This window comes from Primulina tabacum, chromosome 3, assembly GCF_025594145.1.
Source record: "Primulina tabacum isolate GXHZ01 chromosome 3, ASM2559414v2, whole genome shotgun sequence".
Taxonomy (NCBI): domain Eukaryota; kingdom Viridiplantae; phylum Streptophyta; class Magnoliopsida; order Lamiales; family Gesneriaceae; genus Primulina; species Primulina tabacum.
In genome coordinates, this window is record NC_134552.1 from 1,225,100 (window position 1) to 1,244,708 (window position 19,609).

Consider the following 19,609-nt stretch of genomic DNA (forward strand, 5'->3'; position numbering starts at 1 on the left):
CGATAGCTAGTCATCATCATCATTTATTATTATATAATGAATTTACTATTTTTGTATTCAATTGACCAATTATTATACCAATTTATACAATACATTCATCATTTATTAAAGTACTATTATAATATAAATAAATATTTATCAAATTAAATTCAAATCGTAAAAATTAAAACTATTTATGAATTTCATGATTATTTATAGATTTACCAATTTTTTATGATTATTTGAAAAATATTGCATGTCAAGTTCAAAAATAAAAAAGAGTAGGTCTCTTGTGAAACGATCTGACGAATATTTATCTGTGAGACGGGTCAACTCTACCGATATTCACAATAAAAAATAATACTCTTAGTATAAAAAGTAATATTTTTTCATGGATGACCCAAATAAGAGATCCATCTCACAAAATACGACCCGTGAGACCGTCTCATACAAGTTTTTGTCAATAAATATACAAAGTAAAAAATTTTATTAAATTTATTTATATTAAGTTGCATTCATAAATTGAAATAGAAAAAAATGATAAAATACGATCATTTTAGGATATTTAAATAATATAAGACTATATTATAAAATTTAATGTAAGTAAGATTATTTTTTTAAAAAATAAAGTTTTTAAATGGGCTAATAAAACTAACATCTCAGAAATCAATGTAGGGACGGCACTGTATCTTTTATTATATATTTTATATTATTTTAGATAAATATATAAAATAATCTTAATCAAATTATATAATTTTTATTTTAAGAAAATGAATATTTAAAATAAAATACCCCCTTTCTCCAGCTTTAAATAACACGTACCAACGTAGAACCAAGAGCCTGTAGGCAAGACAAAAATCAGAAATGGCGAGTGCAAGAGTAGATCTGGACGGTAATCTGATCAAGCCGATCACGATATGCATGATTGGCGCCGGTGGTTTCATCGGCTCGCACTTGTGCGAGAAGCTCATGGCGGAAACGCCGCATGTGGTGTTGGCGGTCGATGTTTACAATGACAAGATTAAGCACCTTCTAGAGCCTTCTGGAAGCGTTTCGGCGCCCTGGGCTGATCGCATCCAGTTTCATCGACTCAACATTAAGAACGACTCTCGCCTCGAAGGTCTCATCAAGATGGCGGATCTCGTAATTTTCTTCGACTTCTTCTCGCATTTCATTCGATTTTGAAGGTGCTTGTGTTTTTATGGGTCGTGGCTCTAATTCGGATCTGAATTCTTTTTTCTTCATTAAGTTTCCTCGTGCTTTCCAGTGTGTGCATTGGCTGTTGCTTTTAAAATCCGTTGCTTTGAAATTCGCAGTTTAAGGATTTTCTGATGAATCTCACGAGATATTTGAAGTTTCACGTCTTTTTCTTGGTGTAAACTATTGATTTCGAAATTTGATGTTTTCACGAGGCCAGAGTTAGAATGCATTCTCGATTTTCTTTTTCTTTGGCAATATGTCTTTGTTTTCCTTTCTTTATTTTATTTTTTTATATATGCTCGCTTTCTCTTCAGCATTAATGATATGATTTCCAGCAGCGATGATAGCGTCGCTGTCGAATGCTATAAATTTACCGGCCTGAATTTTGAATTTTTTATTGTGACGGCAGACCATAAATTTAGCTGCCATATGCACTCCGGCGGATTACAATACGCGTCCTCTCGACACAATTTACAGCAATTTCATTGATGCTCTTCCAGTGGTAAGTGATGATGCTTATTCCATCTAATTGAAAGATCTCATCAATGTTTTGCCCGATTGAATATGATATTGGTTTGGATTTAGGTGAAATACTGCTCAGAGAATGGCAAGCGTCTCATACATTTCTCCACCTGTGAAATCTATGGGAAAACGATCGGTTCTTTTTTACCTAAAGATAGCCCATTGCGGGGGGTGAGCTTTTGCTTTAGTTACCTTTTTAGATTTTATGATTGAGGTATGCTACATAAGAGAAGCCTTGTTTCCATTTGCTTTGTTGAGTGATTTTTCTGTCCTTCACAACTGAACCGACAAAGGAAGGTATCAACTTTTCAAACGTCAGTCAAAAAGTTGTCCATGGCCTCGCAGTCATTTTAAGTTAAAATATTTGATTTTGAGTAATGTGGTTACTCTTAACAAACTCCCTTTCTATCTCGATCATACTCCAGAATTTTGTTAATTGATGTATGATACATTTTAGAAGTCTTCATCCTATTTTTTTTTGTCGAGTTCTTTATCTACGACTGGACCAACAAAGGAAGGTGTCAACGAGTCAACATCTCCAATGTCACTAGAAAATCTGTTCATGCGGATCCACACGGTCATTTTAAATTTAATATTATGTTTTATTAAAAAGATATGTTACCCTTGCTGAATTTTTTTCTATATTGATCATGCTCGAGAAATATATAATTATTTTGATCTATATTATTATTGAAATAACGTGTAGAAGACCCATGAATATGGTATGGCGTAGGGATATGCATTCATTTACAAGTCTCTTTAAGACTGAGCTTAATGTACATTATCTTCTGCCAGAAATTCTAGTTAGTTTATGTATTTATTCTTCTTTCAGCTTGGACTCTATATGATGCACATGCTAATATGTAGATTCCATGTCATGTTCCAAGATAACACCTGCAGGGGCATGCAACTGATATTATCTTACTTTTCTATTTGGCAAAGTAACAATATCAACTTATATTTAACACTGTCCATTTCCTGTTTAAGATAGTTAGTAGTTCATCTTGCCGTTTGAACATCCTTTAGGTTTTTCAGAGCTTATCTGTCCACCTGACCCGATTTACCTCTTGGTTCCCTGTTCTTGATTAAATTTGTTTTTGGCGCATATGACAGAGGCATTTAAACTCGAACAACAGTGTTTTACGACTCGTGTTTTTATTCATGCTCTTTAAGCTTTTAATTTGCTGTGTTGTCCTCCCTGTTTCTTGTTTTATAAGTTCATTCCACTGGTATAGTTTCTCAGAACTGAAGTCAACTTGACAGATTCTATCATTCATTTGCTACTTCCATAATATTGTTTATGTGTGTTTTCAGTGATGTTTCTAATTTACAACATCCGTATGATCCATGTTATTTTTTTAGAGTAATTTATGACGGCCATGACTTGTACTTCGGCTTTGAAATACGTAGGACACAGGGATTTACAATTGCCTTTGGCTTGATTTGTTTGGTGACATTCCTGAAACAAGTTTTATCATCTTTTCTCAGGATCCTGCTTACTATCTTCTTAAAGAAGATGAATCCCCGTGCATTTTTGGCTCAATTGAGAAGCAAAGATGGTCGTATGCATGTGCCAAGCAGTTGATCGAGAGGTTGATCTATGGTAGTAATAATGATCCGCATTAATCCATGTTCCGTTTTGACGTTAAACTGCACATCATTATATTTTTCTCATCTTCCTTTATTTCACAGCTGAGGGTTCTGAGAATGGTCTCGAATTCACAATAGTAAGGCCGTTCAATTGGATTGGTCCTCGAATGGATTTCATACCTGGGATCGATGGTCCAAGCGAGGGTGTTCCCAGGGTTCTTGCATGCTTTAGCAATGTACACTTCTTTCCCCTGGCTATAATACACAACTCATTAACTTTGTTTTGAAAATGGTTTGATTCTCCCTCCTTAATGCTCAGAATCTCTTGAGGCGAGAACCATTAAAGCTTGTTGATGGTGGTCAATCACAGAGAACCTTTGTTTATATTAAGGATGCCATTGAAGCTGTTCATTTGATGATTGTATGTTTGATGTATATTTCCCCTATATTCTTGTCTGGCATAAATCTTTCAAACATTATTTTACTGCAACGTTTTTGCTCAGGAAAATCCAGCCAGGGCTAACGGTCAGATATTCAACGTTGGCAACCCCGATAATGAAGTCACTGTTAAGCAGCTTGCTGAAATGATGACTCAGGTGATTTGTGTTCTATGTTTACCTTTTAATTCTCTAAAATTTGCAATATTTTGTGTTCGATCCTACATCGGGTCTACAAGTAATTGTGAAAAAACTTCTAGGATCGAGGATGACTCTTTTTTAATAGGCTAGTTTTTGAGTAGGACGGTCTTTTCTTCTGGGTATTTTTACAACCGGGTGTTTTTCTTGGTTCATTTGCAGGTTTACTCGAAGGTCACTGGAGAGTCTCCGTTGGATACACCTACGATTGATATAAGCTCCAAAGAATTTTACGGAGAAGGATATGACGACAGTGACAAGAGAATACCAGACATGACCATCATCAATAAACAACTTGGTATATATACTTCGCATAAAACTCGTGACTACTAAAACTCATCTTCCAAAGGTTTTTTTTTCCTCTCTAAATCACATAATTATCAGGCTGGAACCCAAAGACGTCGCTGTGGGACTTACTCGAGTCTACTCTTACTTACCAACACCGGACGTACGCCGAAGCTGTGAAGAAAGCTACTTCCAAACCAGTCGCAAGTTGAATGCAAAATGTGTTCTTTCCCTTCAATTTGCTCTATATATCTTATGTGGATGCCTATAAAATACTAAAGTTGTTTTCTGTATTAATATATATATTTTTAATTTGTCTCTAGCGTCCAGTTTACACCCACTGTGTGTTCAATACCTTGGAGACCTCATGGTGATGTGCAACTATATTTATCCCTGAAATAATTTCTGTATTGTATTATTGTATCCTGTGTTTCTAAATGAATAAAATTACGTGTCGGTGGTTTATTTTTAAATTTATTTTGAGATTTACGTGGAAAACATGTCTTACGTATGATAGCTGAAAGTAGGGATGTAAATGAATTGAACCGTTTGCGAGCAATTTGAAGCTCGGCTCGACAAAAAAGACTCGTTTGAGTTCGTTTGTTAATTATATCAAGTCAAGTTAAAACTCGATTTTGAGCTCAAAAATTTAATCTAACCAAGTTCAAGTTTAAGGATATCCGGCTTGTGAGTTCGCAAACATATTTGGTAATAAGCCCGCGAGTTCGGCTTGTTTAGATGTCTCGTAAGCTCGAACTTGGCTCATTTGTTGAGTTGACAAATAAAAATATTAGTACCAAGTCAATGGAATGAATTGAACATAAAACATAGTTGAAAAAAAGATAAATTTACATTACAATTACATTTTTTATCTTACTTGCATATCATTATACTTAAATGTTCTTTAAAATATAATAAATTAACAGAAATACACTAATTTATTCTCTTTTTCCCCAAAAAATTTACATTACCAATTAATATATACGTTGAGTAACTTTACAAATTATTAAAATATTATATTAAATTGAACATAATGAATTTATATTGATTAAAAAATAAAATTTATTTGGAACACATCGAATGGACAATTAAAAGAGTGAAATTATTGCAATGTAATTTATATGGTGATAGTACGACAAATGTTTGTTATCTGGATACTAGATGTATTGTTTGGAATGTTCAATAATATAATGAGTTTATGTACGACGAATATTTGTTATCTGGATATTAGATGTATTGTTTGAGATGTTCAATAATATAATGAGTTTATGTTTTTTAGTTGTTATTTTGTCGTTTTGGTTATTTATGAATAAATTTATATTTTTGTGTTTGATTTAAAATTAGTTCATATATAGACTTAATTTTTAACAATCTGGAATCAAGTTCAAACTCGAGCTCAATTCTATGCTTTACAAACTCGAAAACGATCCGAGCTCAAGCCAAACTTGTTAAACATGATAAACGAGCTATTAATGAATCAAGCTCGAGTCCGAATTGATTAACATGATAAATGAGCTTTTAACGAGTCGAGCTCGAGCTTTTCTCGAGTTTAGTAATTTAAATACAAACCAAGCTCGAACTTGATAATAAAAACTCGAATCGAGCTCGACTTCAAACAATCTTAAACGAGCCAAACTCAAGTCTAATATTGTTTGGTTTAGTTTAGTTTAGATCGTTTTCATCCCTACCTATGTGGGCACTATTCTCACTTCATTTCAACGGGTAAGATCTTGCCACACATACAATTTCAAAAAAAAAGTGGGTCCTATATATGCATGGACAAATCTTTGTCATCCATCCAATCATGAGGGCAATGCCCACGTGGTTAGGATGAAATAAACCAAATGAAAGGTTAGTAGTTTTGACGTGGAAAACATGTTTTGTCAGATTTCTCTTTTTCGTACAAATAACGATTCCTCAAGGACTTCCAAATATATATCATAAATTGTCTTAGAAGCAAAGGAAAGTGGAAAGTCTACAAGCAAAGGCCAACAGCTTCCATACGAAACAATAAAGTGTTCTTAGGTTTTTGCTGGCCTTTGTTTCATCATATCATTCTAATTCACCTGTACTGTTGCTCTTCATTCATCGAGAAATATTTGAATTATACATTAGAAAGGAGGAAATGTCAAACTACGTTTAAAATCTAGCACCCAGACAATCACAATATGTAGGATTTAAATTATTGCAATGTATTTTAATTTTATTCACACAAACACACACACATATATAAATATGCAAACAAAATATTTATGTAGTATTTAATCATATTAGTGTAATTATTATTTTTAGGGTATAAACATTTTCGGAATAAAATATTTTGATATAAAGTAAAGATGACAGTGAGTTGAGTTCAAATTCAACTCATATTAAATTCAATGTGTTCGGAACGAGTTAGACCTCGTTGAACGAGTCCACAAGTGAGTCTGGGATGGATTAGATATTCATATGATGATTCAAATTAGTTTTATGGACCAAAAGATACTTGTATGATTGAATCAACGTATCCTTTCCAAAACATCTATAAATATACAATATTATGCATCATTTAATATATATATTTTTCAGATCTTGAAATAAATTAGCATACATGTTAAGAGTCTTTTTCTTCTTTCAAAAGAGAGGATAGTTTATATCATTTTTATGTTATGAAACTTTGTGATTTGTAGTGCTATTATTTCGTCAGAACATCTCACTAATCAATTTGTGAGAAAAATTTCTAACATGACTCGCTCGTGAAAAATACTTTTTATGTCATAAAAAATTATTTTTCATTATAAATATGGATCAGGTTGATCCGTCTCACGAATATTCATACTTTAACTATTAATATTATTCATAATATTTTAGGATTGAAATAATTTTATTTTATTTGGTTTTGATATGTTTAATAATGTATAATTATATTTTTTGGTTATGTGTTAATAATAATTAATACGTTAACCTTTTTTCTTAAATATTATTAATATATATTGGAAATTAATTTTGATGATTTATTAATTTTAAACATTTTTTTTGTATCGTATAGTGACAAAAATTTAAAAAGTTTTAACTTATCCAGACTCCCCGGGTTTCGGAGTGAGACGGACAGGGTTTGCCATCCCTTAATGATACACTAAAGTTAATTTTTTTATGGTAAAAATTCGTGGGAGACGGTCTCATGGGTCGTATTTTGTAAGATATATCTCTTATTTTGATCATCCATGAAAAATAATTTATGCTAAAAGTATTACTTTTTATTGTGAATATCGATAGGAATTGACCCGTCTCACAGATAAAAATTCGTGAAATCGTACTCACAAAAGACCTACTCTTTTCAACCGAAGAAGTCCGTTTGTCGACACTGTAATGGGATCCACTGGTCTCCATTTCTCAACATCAACTGTTTGACAAAAAAGCTATCTATCTCCACATAATCCTCTGACGCACAAAACACATTTTACACCCTTGCATTATTAGCTCTGTTCATGGGATTTTCAGAGGGTGGTTCGAATTCTTGTAGAAAATGATAGCTTTTACCGTTTATGTGACCCGTATTCTTGTTTATACCTGTGAATTTATTTAAGCGGAATTATAAATGTGCCATGCTTTTTCTGCTTTGTTAGAAGCACAAGGAGAACCTGCCGGTTGTCAAGATACAGTCTTTATGAGTCATGATTGTTATATTTTTATTTTTTCTGTCAGTTATGACCAAGTTTGACTCCGGAAATTGGGTGGATTCTTTTGAATTATTTAATGATTTCTTTACTGAACTGGATATATGTGGTTTGTATGTTTGGTGGGATGACCTATTGTTGATGGGTCCTTTGTATAGTTATTTAATGAAATGCTGAGCTGTGGAAACAATGAATATCAGGATCTGTTGTGTTTTGAATGGACGGAATTGAGTTAAAGAAACCTTTTATGGTTGGGACAGAGAGATGGGGAAAAAAATGAGAGAGGAAACTGATTTGAATTGGCTGTTTGTCATATAGAAAAAAGGACCCGAATTCAAGAAATTTTCCTGTGTGAATAAAAGAAGGGGGGTGCAGAATCTTGAAGTTTTGGTTGTTAATGGCAGGTCATGCTGGAAAATATTCTGGCTTTTATTGCGAAGGAAATGATTGGTACTCATCTCCCCTCTCTAAATATCTTGTTTTCGTTTTGTGTTTCAATTTAAATCATGATTGATAACTTAAAGTTTCTGTTCTATGATCCTAGAAGTCCAGAACTTTACCCAAGGTTTTCTATTCTTTTAAGTTTGTATATTTGCTAATGCTTGATAGGTGACTGTTTAAATATTTATAAGTACATACTTTTAGCGAGGTAATTGTCTTTTTTACACAATGGGTTTGATTTGGAATCAGCCAAAGCATATATGTTGCTCATATCAGGACTTGGTTAGTTGAGAATGAAGCCTGTAATAATGGAGCTCAACACACTTAAAAGGAAGAACAATAATTGACGGAGGGATGTTTTTTCATTAAGATGGTATTTTTTTTACTGTACAAGTTTTTAATTTTACGTCAGGTACTGCAATGCAAGTCTTCCAAGCGATATAACATTGGTAATGGATGGAGTTAACTTTCATCTTCACAAGGTGATTGAAATTTCATATAAGTAGGTTTTTATATTAAATTTATGTATCTATTAGTAATTCTTGAACTCAAATTATTGCTATTCTTTTTATGGAGAGCATGCATACGTTTGGTAGCAGATCAGTGTCATATGCCATTTATAATCTGATTGAAAATGCTTATTTTCCAGTTTCCTCTTATTTCAAGATGTGGGAAGCTGGCTAAATTTATCGAACAATCTCCAAGTACCTCTGATAAAACCCTCGAGATAACTCTTGAAGAATTCCCAGGTGGTGTTTGTACATTTTTAGAGGCAGTCAGATTCTGTTATGGTGGTCGGATCGAGTTCACGCCAAGAAATATTGTATCGTTGTGTTGTGCAGCAGACTATCTCAATATGACTGATGATTATGGAGAAGATAATTTGTTGTCCAAGTCCGAAATTTGCTTTCATAAGCAAGTACTAAAATCCTGGAAGAATTGCATTGTAGCCCTCAGAAGCTGTGAACCAATTTTTCCAAGATTGGACAAACTTCACATCATTATCCGTTGTCTAGATGCTTTATCGGTGATGGTCTGTACTGACCCCAGTTTATTTGGATGGCCTATGATGATGTATGGTAGCCTGCAGAGCCCTGGAGGTAGCATACTATGGAACGGTATAAACACTGGAGCAAAAATCCACAGTTTTGAATCTGATTGGTGGTTTGAGGATGTTTCATTCCTAGGCGTTGAATTGTTTGAGAGGCTAATTCAGAGACTGGAAGCCAAAGGAATAAAACCTGAAAATTTAGTGCGTGCTATAATGTACTATTGTAAGAAATACCTTCCGGGATTGGACCGATGGAAAGGAGGACAAGTTGGTATATCTAGAACAGTTGCTAGTTTTACCATGACACCAGCTGTTGTTGATCAACTATTTCTCTTGGAACGTGTCGTGAACTTACTTCCTGAGAAGAAGGGTAAAACTTTCTGCCGTTTTTTGCTAGGACTCTTACGGGTGGCATTAATATTGGGAGCTAACCATACATGTCTGGATTCTTTGGAAAGGAGAATAGGCACACAGTTAGAACTGGCAACCTTAGATGGTTTACTTATACCTAGTTATTCGGATTCTGATAACTTATATGCCACCGATTGTGTTGAAAGAATGCTTTGTATTTTTGTATTGTCTGAAGCAAAGTTAACTTCTGTATCTCCATCATCTATAGACCGAGAAACGTCACCAGTAACTGGACGCTGGAAGAAAGTCGCGAAACTTGTAGATAATTATATTGCAGAGGTTGCTTCTGATGTGAACATGAAACCAAAGAAAGTTCGTTCTCTAGCAGAAGCTCTACCGGAATCTTCTAGATCTTTGCACGACGGTTTATATAGAGCATTAGATATATACTTCAAGGTTCGAGGGCCTCCTTTTACTTGTTCTGCTTTAACTTACATGCTTAAAATACTTAGCCGCACCCGATTATTGATTCGATACAATTTTATAGGTTTTTATGCTGCAACCAGAGGATGAAGTTACTTTTTTTTTTTTTGTGTTTAAAATGGGATTTTTCTGAACTTGTACAGACACATCCCTGGCTGTCGGAGAAAGAGCGGGAGCATCTCTGCAGCATCATCGATTTTCAGAAGCTTTCCATTGATGCTTGTGCTCATGCATCCCATAACGAAAGGCTACCACTTCGAGTTACACTTCAAGTATTGTATTTTGAGCAAATTCAGTTGAAAACGGCTTTAGCTCGTTACCGCCATGTTCTTGATGTCCAAACTGCACCTGCAGCTTCCCTCGTTGAAATGTCAGGTCAAATAGTTCAACGAGATGGATGGGTTACTCTTGTCCGAGAAAACCATGGGCTGAAAACGGACATGGAAAGGATGACACCAAGAGTAGAAAAACTTGAACAAGAATTTGGGAAGATAAAGGAAGAGATGAAAAGGGTGGTGAAGCCACATAGTTACCATAGTTCTCCTAGCATCATTGCTCGAAGGATTGGATGTAACTTACTTGTTCGTCATTCAAATGCACAAAGTGACATTTTGGAGAGCATGACACCTACACCAAGAGCATCAGTCGAGCAAGCACAGCCATCTACACCTTATTCTCGCAATCGCAGAAGATTCTCTTTGCTTTGAGCACCATTTATCAGAAAAGCCGATCTCCATTCCGTCTTGCTTCCAAAAATTGATACCGGTAAGTTTTGTTTCTCAAGACCTGTAGATATTAAAGGAACAAGCTTTCATTTATGTTCTTGCAGTCGATGAGAGGTCAATATGTGTATAGGCATAGACAACGCATTTGTGTTGCAAGTAACAGAACTTGGGAAAAAGTAGAGGGTAAGTTGTTCTGTTTCAACAGCCTGCTATCCCTTTTTCCCTGATGTGTTACTAGCTCTGCAGTCATTGTTTTCTTGAAATGTAAATGCACAATGTTTTACGTATAAGAAAAGTTATTTCAGTTTCAAAGACTAGGAATATGGTGTGATAATTTCAGCTCCTCAAGTTTTGTTTCTATACCATGGAATACACAGAGCTTGTCCCAAACGATCTGTGCTTTTCTTTATAGAAATAATAACTGGTTTTAACTTAATAGAACAGTTAAGTATGACACCAGTGACAATATGAATAGATTAGCCAAACAGGAGGTATAATTTATACTTCGAATATTTGTTGATGCTAAAAATTTTCTTTTCTAATCATATATATTCTAATGATTTATCAAATTGCAAAATCTGTGTGCGCTGTTTGTTTTACCTTAAACATAACTTCGATAAACATATCATTATTTCTTCGTCTACTCAATAAATCTCCTGTGTTCAAATTATAAAAAAATCAAAATTTTTAATTCTTTTAAAATAGATTTGCATCACATCATCCTGCAATGAACCATCTGTAACTGCTCTCCAGTATCTTCTGGGTTCTAGACTGTATTTTGTTCCAGTGTATCGCAAGTTCGCGGTAGGGGCGTAGGGCTTTAACATTTTTTCACACTCAGAGTGAACACAGTGCAAATGGAAGAAAACACTTCTTTATTGTACCCCACTCCATTTAGCCCAGTCCACAAACTGCATTCCACCGTAAATATTATTTGCAAATCGTACACCTACTGTGAAGGCCAAAGCCACAGCTGGGATTTGCTTAGCCAAAGGTGAGGCTTCAACGAGACCTTCCAATCCATTTACTATTTGGTAACGGGTGTTGGAAGAGACTGCAAGAAAAACACCTGAAAGGTAAACATGAAACAAAGTGAGATGAACAGGACGGCTTGGATTTAAATGTGAGAGACTAATACCAATGAAGCTGTTGCAATCATATGAAATTATCGGAAGCGTTTGAAGCATGAATGCTGTGAAGTTAATGCAAGGAATTTAGGTCCAAAAAGGACATCTTTAATGTTCGGACCCTTAGCCAAAGGTTTGATCACACATGGACAGACACGACAACCCGACAAAGGGAAAATTTAGGTTGCTTCAACCAGCTACGTTGCATATCGAACGATGAACGGAAAAGCTAGGTTAGCACCTGGGCTTTCTATAACCTTAATACAGAAATTTTTCTTGGATTAGTTCCTAATTCCAGTACACAAGCTTGCCTAAAGTTGGATAGGATCTTTGTTAGAACTCGATCTGTACCCTGATAATAATTCCTTGGATTTTAATTCCTTATCTTCAATATATATAAAAAGGGCTAGGACATGGAATCAATGAAAATTATTTAAATTTTATGAAACAATTTTTTAAAAATCTGATAAGATGAACCAACAAACTATAAAATAAACAGAGAAGAGCTTCTCTATGCAACCAAAGCGTAAATATATGAAAGTGTACTCAAAATAAGAAAGTAGATTCGTTCAATTTGGATATTAACTGTCAGAAGTCAGAACCCATAGCAGCAGATAAATTAGAGGAGATAAATATCTATGTGAAGAAATTCACAAAGCAAAACAAATTTTCTTACCCCACAATGCAGCACTTTTCACCAAGGGAGGCACAGGTATGTCTTCTTCCGACTTCTTGATACTCCTGCAAATTACAAACTATACATCACTAACAATCACAGTTTCACACTCATTTATTAATATAGTATTAACCAGGTCGCACAACGTATAATAAACGGATGCAGTGACTCAAAAATCCTATGCGGAAGTATATTTTGATTACTCAGCATAGCAACATTTTCATGACAAATTTTTAATAGTACATTAATTCAGTAAAATATAAGATGTTGGCGACAAATATCAACAGTCTCTAGCTCTTCACGCTCTCAAACAGAGGTAATGAATCTAGGAGGATGAATGATTCCATATCTTTTTTTTTTTTTGGACTTGGGTCATAATAATTCACATTTTGTTCCAAAATCCCAAGTCAAAATATATACGACCAAATACATATTAAAATGGAGAATACTTCGTATCAATCAAACATGCAACACTCGAACAAGAGAGAGGGTGGATCAAATATTGCTTCTGAACACATTTTCAAGGTAAATTAAAAATAACAAGATAAATAGACAAAAGCAAACCTTTTAGCATTCATGATCACATTAGCAATTCCTTGGCCAATAAGACCACATCCAAACCCAACCGAGCCGTATAATACACCCTACATCCAAAAAAAAAAACTGTACAGGTTTAGAACTATAATTTGGATGACTAAAGACGCTGTCTATCTTCAATGACGTTGAGCGACAAGAAAAGTGTGCAACTACAAGACATTTTATAGCCACTGCAAATGCCAATAAAATGTTGTACCTTGTAGAAGTATGTGCCAATTCGCTGCTGCAATGAGAATCTAATTCCAGGTCTCTCAGCTTCAAAAACACTGAATGATCAAACTATTACAATTGATATATTACAAATGACGGTAGTATTAAGAAAATTAGTGCAATTTCACTGTTCAAATTTAGAAATCTATCAAGGTCCCCAAGGGTTATCACTGAATATTGTACTCATGACACACCTACAGTAAACAAAATTAACTCCTAGTGCATATGCAGTTTCGCTCCCTAATTTCACAATCAGATAGATATATTCGAAGTCCATCTAAAAAATATATTTTTTATGTTGTTAGGAAGGGAATCTATTCATTCCACCTTCCATTGCAAACTAGAATGCTTTCGTTAATATATTTAATTAATCCACTATTTTAAAAACACCCATTATTCAAGAGCAACTAATCAGGAGCAGAACATACAGACATTTCATGAGAAAAACTACCAGTAATAGTAATAGGGTTGTAAAAATACAAAAAAGTTGAACCAACAGCGGAGGCAGCAGTGCATGACTAAATAAAGATTCTGTGGATATTATAAGAGTAATCGGACATCAATGAATATAACAAATCTCTGATCAAGGTTCCCAATCATGAGCATACACTAGTTCCGCAATTTGTTTTGAGAGTAAAAATTACAAAAGGTATTCATCTACTGTTAAAAGTTTTTTGACATACTGCCATATCTACAGAATAGCTTTAAGACAACCCATTAAAAGAGAGCCCTCTTACAGAAGTTCAGACCAGATTAATGAATAATACGACATTTCTGGGATTAGTCACCTGCTGGGAAGAGCACCACAGACATGCCGCATGCGTCCAAGAAATCCACTTGAGATGGATCGTTTGCCTATACGGGCATAAGGAGCCAACATACCAACTAAAGCAATGTCAACAACAATACCAACTAAAAGATCTGCAGCATACAATTCGAACTCTGCCCAGAAATCCGTCCCTCTTTTATTAACTTCAGCAAATGTTGCGCAACAAGAATCAATCACCACCTGAAACATGATCAAATCGAACTCAAATCTTAGGGGAAAGTACCCATCAAATGATTAATAAGGACCAGGCTACAGGGTGTGAATAATCAAATAATCACGTTTTTTTATGCAAAACTGGTATGACAAGAAGTAACTTTTCAGAAAAGTTAAAGCTTCATCCAGCTGAAACAAAAACCATGGCCATTGCTTCTATTTTAATAATTTCCACAAAAAGTGTTTGGCAGTTAAAGACTATTTATACATCAAAACAATGAAAGCACATAAGTTCACAAACCTCGGTTCCAACTTTGAACAAAAACGAAGGATCGGCCAGCATCCGGTTTCGAAGCATCGAGCTATGTCTCACAAAAAATCCTAAAGGCCAAGCCGAACCCTGCATGTCAACCAAAATTCAAAATTAACCAATTTTTCATTACATGCATATCAATCATTATTTATGTTGCCTTCGCAAAAGCATCAAAATATCGTATGCACCAGAAAATTTCAAAACTATATCGGACTCGAACCTGCAAATCTATGTAGCGCGAAAGAATCAGTCTACGAATCCCCATCGATTTCGCAGCTTCCAGCATATCAGCAGGCAGAGTTGCACCTAGTTTTTCTGCCTCTTCTATTACCTCATCATACCTAATAATGGGACCAAACTCCTCCTCCTCACCATCATTGTCCTCTCCTCCTCCTCCACCACCACCTCCAGGAGACCGTCCATTGCCACCATCTCCGCCGCCTCCATGATCACCAACTTTCATATTCTCGAAATTCTCTGATGAAAGACTGGATTCCTTTAATATCTCCTGCTCAGAACACTTGACACGAGACGCCACATCGTGCCGGAGTTTAACGAATTGGTGATTGCAAGGTGTGAAATCTGTGAAGAACTTGAAATCGAAAGCGACGTTTCTGCCCGTACTGCAGTGAGGCAATGAGTCGTGCACTTTGGTGAATGTGAAGCCGCCGGCTGGAGAACAAGTGTACGACATCGTTCAAATCGGAAAACCACAGAGACAGCTGAAATTTCCCCCCGTGGCTGCGCACGATGTAAAGATTGTACCAAAGAGCAAACTAGTCTAGGGTGGGATAACCGCATCAGCCTGTTGTACATTTGAGACAAATTAATCCTTTGTTAAACGCGACCACGCGAGCGTTGTAAAGTTCAGGTTTTGTTGTCCGATTGGGTGGAGCAGTGAATTGGATCCTATGTTGTATTTGAAAACAGACTATATGGTATGTATTTTTTTACACTAAGATGATCAATTGATCATTTGATGAACATCACATAAATTTGAAAAATTGTCGGACGGGACTGAGATGATCAAATGATCATCTCGTGTAAAACGAGCACAACACATATTCAGCCACAACAGATGATCTAAATCCGTGGAGTAGACGATGTCTTATCAATCGTTTTTCGAACGAGTCTGTCATACAATGTGATTTTTCTGGTTTGTCCATGATTTATCCCAGTAGTATTCACTGAATCATAGCGACTATATATTCTTACTTAAAAAAATAGATTTTGTTTTATTTTATTTTTTTCAAATTCGGGAAAGGATTTGTGTTCGTGTTTACGTTTCTTTGAGCTCATAGTTATGTATAGCCTTTGCGAACCTTATTTTTATATTTTAAGATTAAACTTTAATCAGAATTTGGACATAAAACATTGTGCGTTCTACTTATTAGCCTTTACAACTGAAACTTAAAAAACAAATCGAATTTTTGGTTGCCCAATTTTGTGAACTCGATCCGAATTGGGATTAAAAATTCTCAAATAAAGTCTCCTGTTTGTTTTTGTCAAAAAAATGTTTCAAATATTTCAAATTCTTTTTTTTATACCAAATAAAAAGGTACATGTTGGTTTCTTTTTGGGTTGATAATGGTGTAGATTTTGTAAGAATCTACATTTCCGATTCATGTCTGATGCTCTAGAAGAACAAGAATATGGTTCAATGTTCCGAATAACTACCATGAACTGGATGTCCATTTTATGAGCCAAATTCCCACACTAAGAGAATTGGATGACACGTCACCAGAAACCAAAGAATGAACGTTGGAAAAGAGGTCATAGATGTGTTGTTGATCCACCGTTTTCTCTCATCCAAAAAGCAACAAAAATTTAAAATTTTTTGTTTTGACGTTCAAAACTTTACTTGGATGTCATATGATTTAAAACCATTCATAGGCATTTAGAATATTTTCTTTTGTGTTCTAAACACTGGACACCAAACTATTTCGAATTTTAAACGGAGATAGTCCTTATATTTTCCTACAAACTTTCTTCAACTTCCTAATCAAGTTGCAACGGCATTGGGGTGGCGCCGGTGGAAGAGTGGTGGCCGAAATATTTTCTCCAATATATAGGGGTTGGCTGAAATTTTTTGTGAGGTAGATGGGAGTGAAAATTCTTGTGAACAAAATTTGTATATAAAAGTTATGTGTGTTATTCAACTGCTGTGAAAAATACTATATTTAATTAAATCATTATCAACTTTTGATAATCCATAATATACATACATACAAATATATAAATATATATATATATATATATATATATATATATATAAATCTCGTTTATATAATGAAAAATGAAAATTTCAAAAGACTTGGTAGCTGTCAGTTTTGTGAACTTCTTCACTAAAATATGTGGTTCCATCATCCTCACATAATTATCAATTAAGCTAATTTTCACATCTTCCATTACATGGAATCAGCTTATAAACTCCTTTATGTGCAATCTGTTTGATTTTCATCAAACTACAGTTCCCAAATTCAACTCTTTGAACTTGACTATCTCAACGAGAACACATAATCCAATATTTATGTGACCGTCAATGATTCAAATATATAGTTAGCTGCGGATTCACAACTTCTTGTCATTCAAAATAACATTTATTTTTATTCAGACTTACCCTAATTAGCCTAATTCTTTTTATCAACTCCTTAATCAAGAACATCAGAACTCAAGTCTGATTGCACCCATCAGATAATGGTAAGAGTATCTAGTAGCATTATCCCATGATCCCCTAGTCATTGATAGTGCCTGCAAGAACCTTAAGTTATGATTAACGTACAATAAAGTCCCTTTAACTCATATATCCTAATCGAATCTGCAACCATTGCTATATCGAGAGTTGTAAATGAATCCAATAACAATGTGATGTATCTTTGAGTATTAATAGTAACATGATATGTGCAACTACGAAAACGTCTTTCCCTAAAACACATGTCTTGCTCTGGCCAGAGACTCCTTGTACCATAATTTATCAGATCACATAGGATATCTTCACCCGTAGGTGAGCAGTGACTTACCAACTACAATATATTTTCTCCTACATATTTCGAAACTATGCCCAATCTCGCCACCTGTTGACCATCAATAGAGTCGGTAAACGGATCAAAGTGCATGCTAGTACGTAGAGCCTCTACGTTGCCTCGGGTCAAAGGATTAATGATGTACAACCATAACCGCAGACTATTCCATTCTATAAGTGACAACTACTCAGAAAGTCCGATGGATGGTTGTTCAGTGCATCATCAAATTATCATCCATCTGTATGAATGAAAATCTCCATGCCCTTATCCATGAAACATGATGTTTACATCATAGATGACAGTCTCAAGCGCAAGCAACATTTATCCTTATTTTAGGTGGATGAATCGACTTGGAATCTGTTTAGAATATATGGTACGATTCCTCATAAGATTCACGATCTTACGTTGACAGAAAGACCTTACTTCATGCATTTTCCAAGTGAAACAGAAGATTTGGTCCAAGTTTTGATCAGTTTGTCTAACATTTGATTTTTAATCATTATTACTTGGAGTTCAGATCACACGTTTTCATTATCTGTCATAAGCATATTCATTTTGGTCTTTAAACAGTCTAGCTCGTCAGGTTGTATACAACTCGAACTGCTAGACTTATCGTTAGAAATTTGTTTTCTACTTTGACTTTCTCAAATGTCTATGAAAGTCTTTTATACTCCATCACCATATCATTTAGTTCATAGATTAGATCATCCCGTGTAAATTCATCTGAGGTAAGTCAAATATCTCACCATTGTTGGATTCCAGATCATCATCAGCCATTATACGTTTGACTGATTCTTCATAACTCTCGTTGGATGCATTATCTGAACAAGAGGTTTCAGAATCTAACTCGGCCCACTTACTTTTTCTCTCTTTTGCCACCAAATTTTTTTGTTCTCTTGTTTTTTCTGAAATATTTATTTTCATCTTTGGTTCTTCTTTTCTCATATGACTTCTTCTTATCTTTCTTTGGTATGGTGCACCCAGCAATGAAATAGCATGTCCTGACACAATTAAAACATGCTTGATCAAACGAGTTTGTCTCTTTTTGTAATTGTTTTTCGTACTGAAATTTTGAAATTACTATGATTTTTCCTCATTAATTTCTCAAACTTCTTGACAAAAAAAGACATAATGTCATTGCTCAATTGTTCTGTACATATTGATGGAGACTTTTCAGCTACAACAAGTGCTTTTGTTGTTTGTGGAATATATGCCTCTTCTTCATTCCTTGTTCCTAGATCGAACACATAAACTTTTATATTAGTAAATAGATCATGCAACTCGAGTGTATTCAGATCTTTTGATTCATGCATGGCTATGGTCTTGACATCCCACTCTTTTGGAAGTTCTCTTACACTTTCAATATTTCTTCTCGGTTGTTGTACTCGTTTCTAATAGCAGTCAGATCGATTACAATGCTATTGAAACTCTCATCGAACTCGTTCATGGTCTCTCTAACTTTCATCTTGATGTTGTCAAATTTCTTAATAGATGTCATCATCTTGTTTTCTTTACTCTGATCGTTCCCTTCACATATTTGAGTTAATTTCTCTCTGATTTCTTTATCTATAGAACAAATCTTAATCTTACTAAACATATTTTTATCGAGTATTTTGTAAAGTATATCCTTGGCTACGTTATCCAGATTGACTTTTTTATTGTCCTTGGAAGTTCACTCCATTCTTGGTTTATCACCATTTGGGGAGGTCCATTTGATATGGCTACAAGAGTATTGATCTTCACGATCTTCATGGATCCATTAG

The 19,609-nt window shown here is 34.7% G+C and overlaps 3 protein-coding genes across 4 annotated transcripts; 2 read left to right on the plus strand and 1 right to left on the minus strand.

The window, feature by feature from the left end:
* Positions 1-797: 797 nt before the first annotated feature.
* Positions 798-4,684, plus strand: LOC142539206 (UDP-D-apiose/UDP-D-xylose synthase 2-like). Its single transcript, XM_075644490.1, has 9 exons — positions 798-1,122; positions 1,589-1,681; positions 1,765-1,872; positions 3,190-3,304; positions 3,394-3,527; positions 3,611-3,712; positions 3,795-3,887; positions 4,089-4,224; positions 4,311-4,684. The coding sequence occupies exons 1-9, from the start codon at positions 844-846 to the stop codon at positions 4,421-4,423; spliced, it is 1,173 nt and encodes a 390-aa protein (XP_075500605.1). The 5' UTR covers positions 798-843; the 3' UTR covers positions 4,424-4,684.
* A 2,848-nt stretch (positions 4,685-7,532) lies between these two features.
* On the plus strand, positions 7,533-11,321 carry LOC142539207 (BTB/POZ domain-containing protein At3g44820-like). 2 transcript variants are annotated; one of them, XM_075644493.1, is made up of 5 exons: positions 7,533-8,317; positions 8,721-8,790; positions 8,958-9,729; positions 9,979-10,166; positions 10,337-11,321. In XM_075644493.1, exons 1-5 carry the CDS (start codon positions 8,265-8,267, stop codon positions 10,898-10,900), a joined length of 1,647 nt encoding a protein of 548 aa, XP_075500608.1. In that variant the 5' UTR covers positions 7,533-8,264; the 3' UTR covers positions 10,901-11,321. The 2 variants fall into 2 exon arrangements, with proteins under 2 accessions (XP_075500608.1, XP_075500607.1); XM_075644492.1 differs by having other exon boundaries at positions 8,958-10,166; positions 10,337-11,316.
* Positions 11,322-11,487: 166 nt separating this feature from the next.
* LOC142539208 (protein RETICULATA-RELATED 1, chloroplastic-like) lies at positions 11,488-15,648 on the minus strand. The gene is made up of 7 exons (XM_075644494.1): positions 15,044-15,648; positions 14,812-14,910; positions 14,317-14,537; positions 13,515-13,584; positions 13,286-13,365; positions 12,722-12,786; positions 11,488-11,987 (listed from the first exon to the last, which is right to left on the minus strand). Exons 1-7 carry the CDS (start codon positions 15,515-15,517, stop codon positions 11,794-11,796), a joined length of 1,203 nt encoding a protein of 400 aa, XP_075500609.1. The 5' UTR covers positions 15,518-15,648; the 3' UTR covers positions 11,488-11,793.
* Positions 15,649-19,609: the final 3,961 nt, after the last annotated feature.

What these genes read in the sequence shown, in the direction of transcription:
- LOC142539206 (XM_075644490.1), top strand. Translation starts at nt 844, where the DNA reads ATGGCGAGTGCAAGAGTAGATCTGGACGGTAATCTGATCAAGCCGATC. An exon ending in GATCGAGAGGTTGATCTATG is followed by an intron (nt 3,305 to 3,393) that starts GTAGTAATAATG and finishes TTTATTTCACAG; the next exon opens with CTGAGGGTTCTGAGAATGGT. An exon ending in TTCTTGCATGCTTTAGCAAT is followed by an intron (nt 3,528 to 3,610) that starts GTACACTTCTTT and finishes CTTAATGCTCAG; the next exon opens with AATCTCTTGAGGCGAGAACC.
- LOC142539207 (XM_075644492.1), top strand. Translation starts at nt 8,265, where the DNA reads ATGGCAGGTCATGCTGGAAAATATTCTGGCTTTTATTGCGAAGGAAAT. An exon ending in TTAACTTTCATCTTCACAAG is followed by an intron (nt 8,791 to 8,957) that starts GTGATTGAAATT and finishes CTTATTTTCCAG; the next exon opens with TTTCCTCTTATTTCAAGATG. An exon ending in CATTAGATATATACTTCAAG is followed by an intron (nt 10,167 to 10,336) that starts GTTCGAGGGCCT and finishes GAACTTGTACAG; the next exon opens with ACACATCCCTGGCTGTCGGA.
- LOC142539208 (XM_075644494.1), bottom strand. Translation starts at nt 15,517, where the DNA reads ATGTCGTACACTTGTTCTCCAGCCGGCGGCTTCACATTCACCAAAGTG. An exon ending in TGTGGTGCTCTTCCCAGCAG is followed by an intron (nt 13,585 to 14,316) that starts GTGACTAATCCC and finishes TTGATCATTCAG; the next exon opens with TGTTTTTGAAGCTGAGAGAC. An exon ending in GTGATCATGAATGCTAAAAG is followed by an intron (nt 12,787 to 13,285) that starts GTTTGCTTTTGT and finishes TGTAATTTGCAG; the next exon opens with GAGTATCAAGAAGTCGGAAG.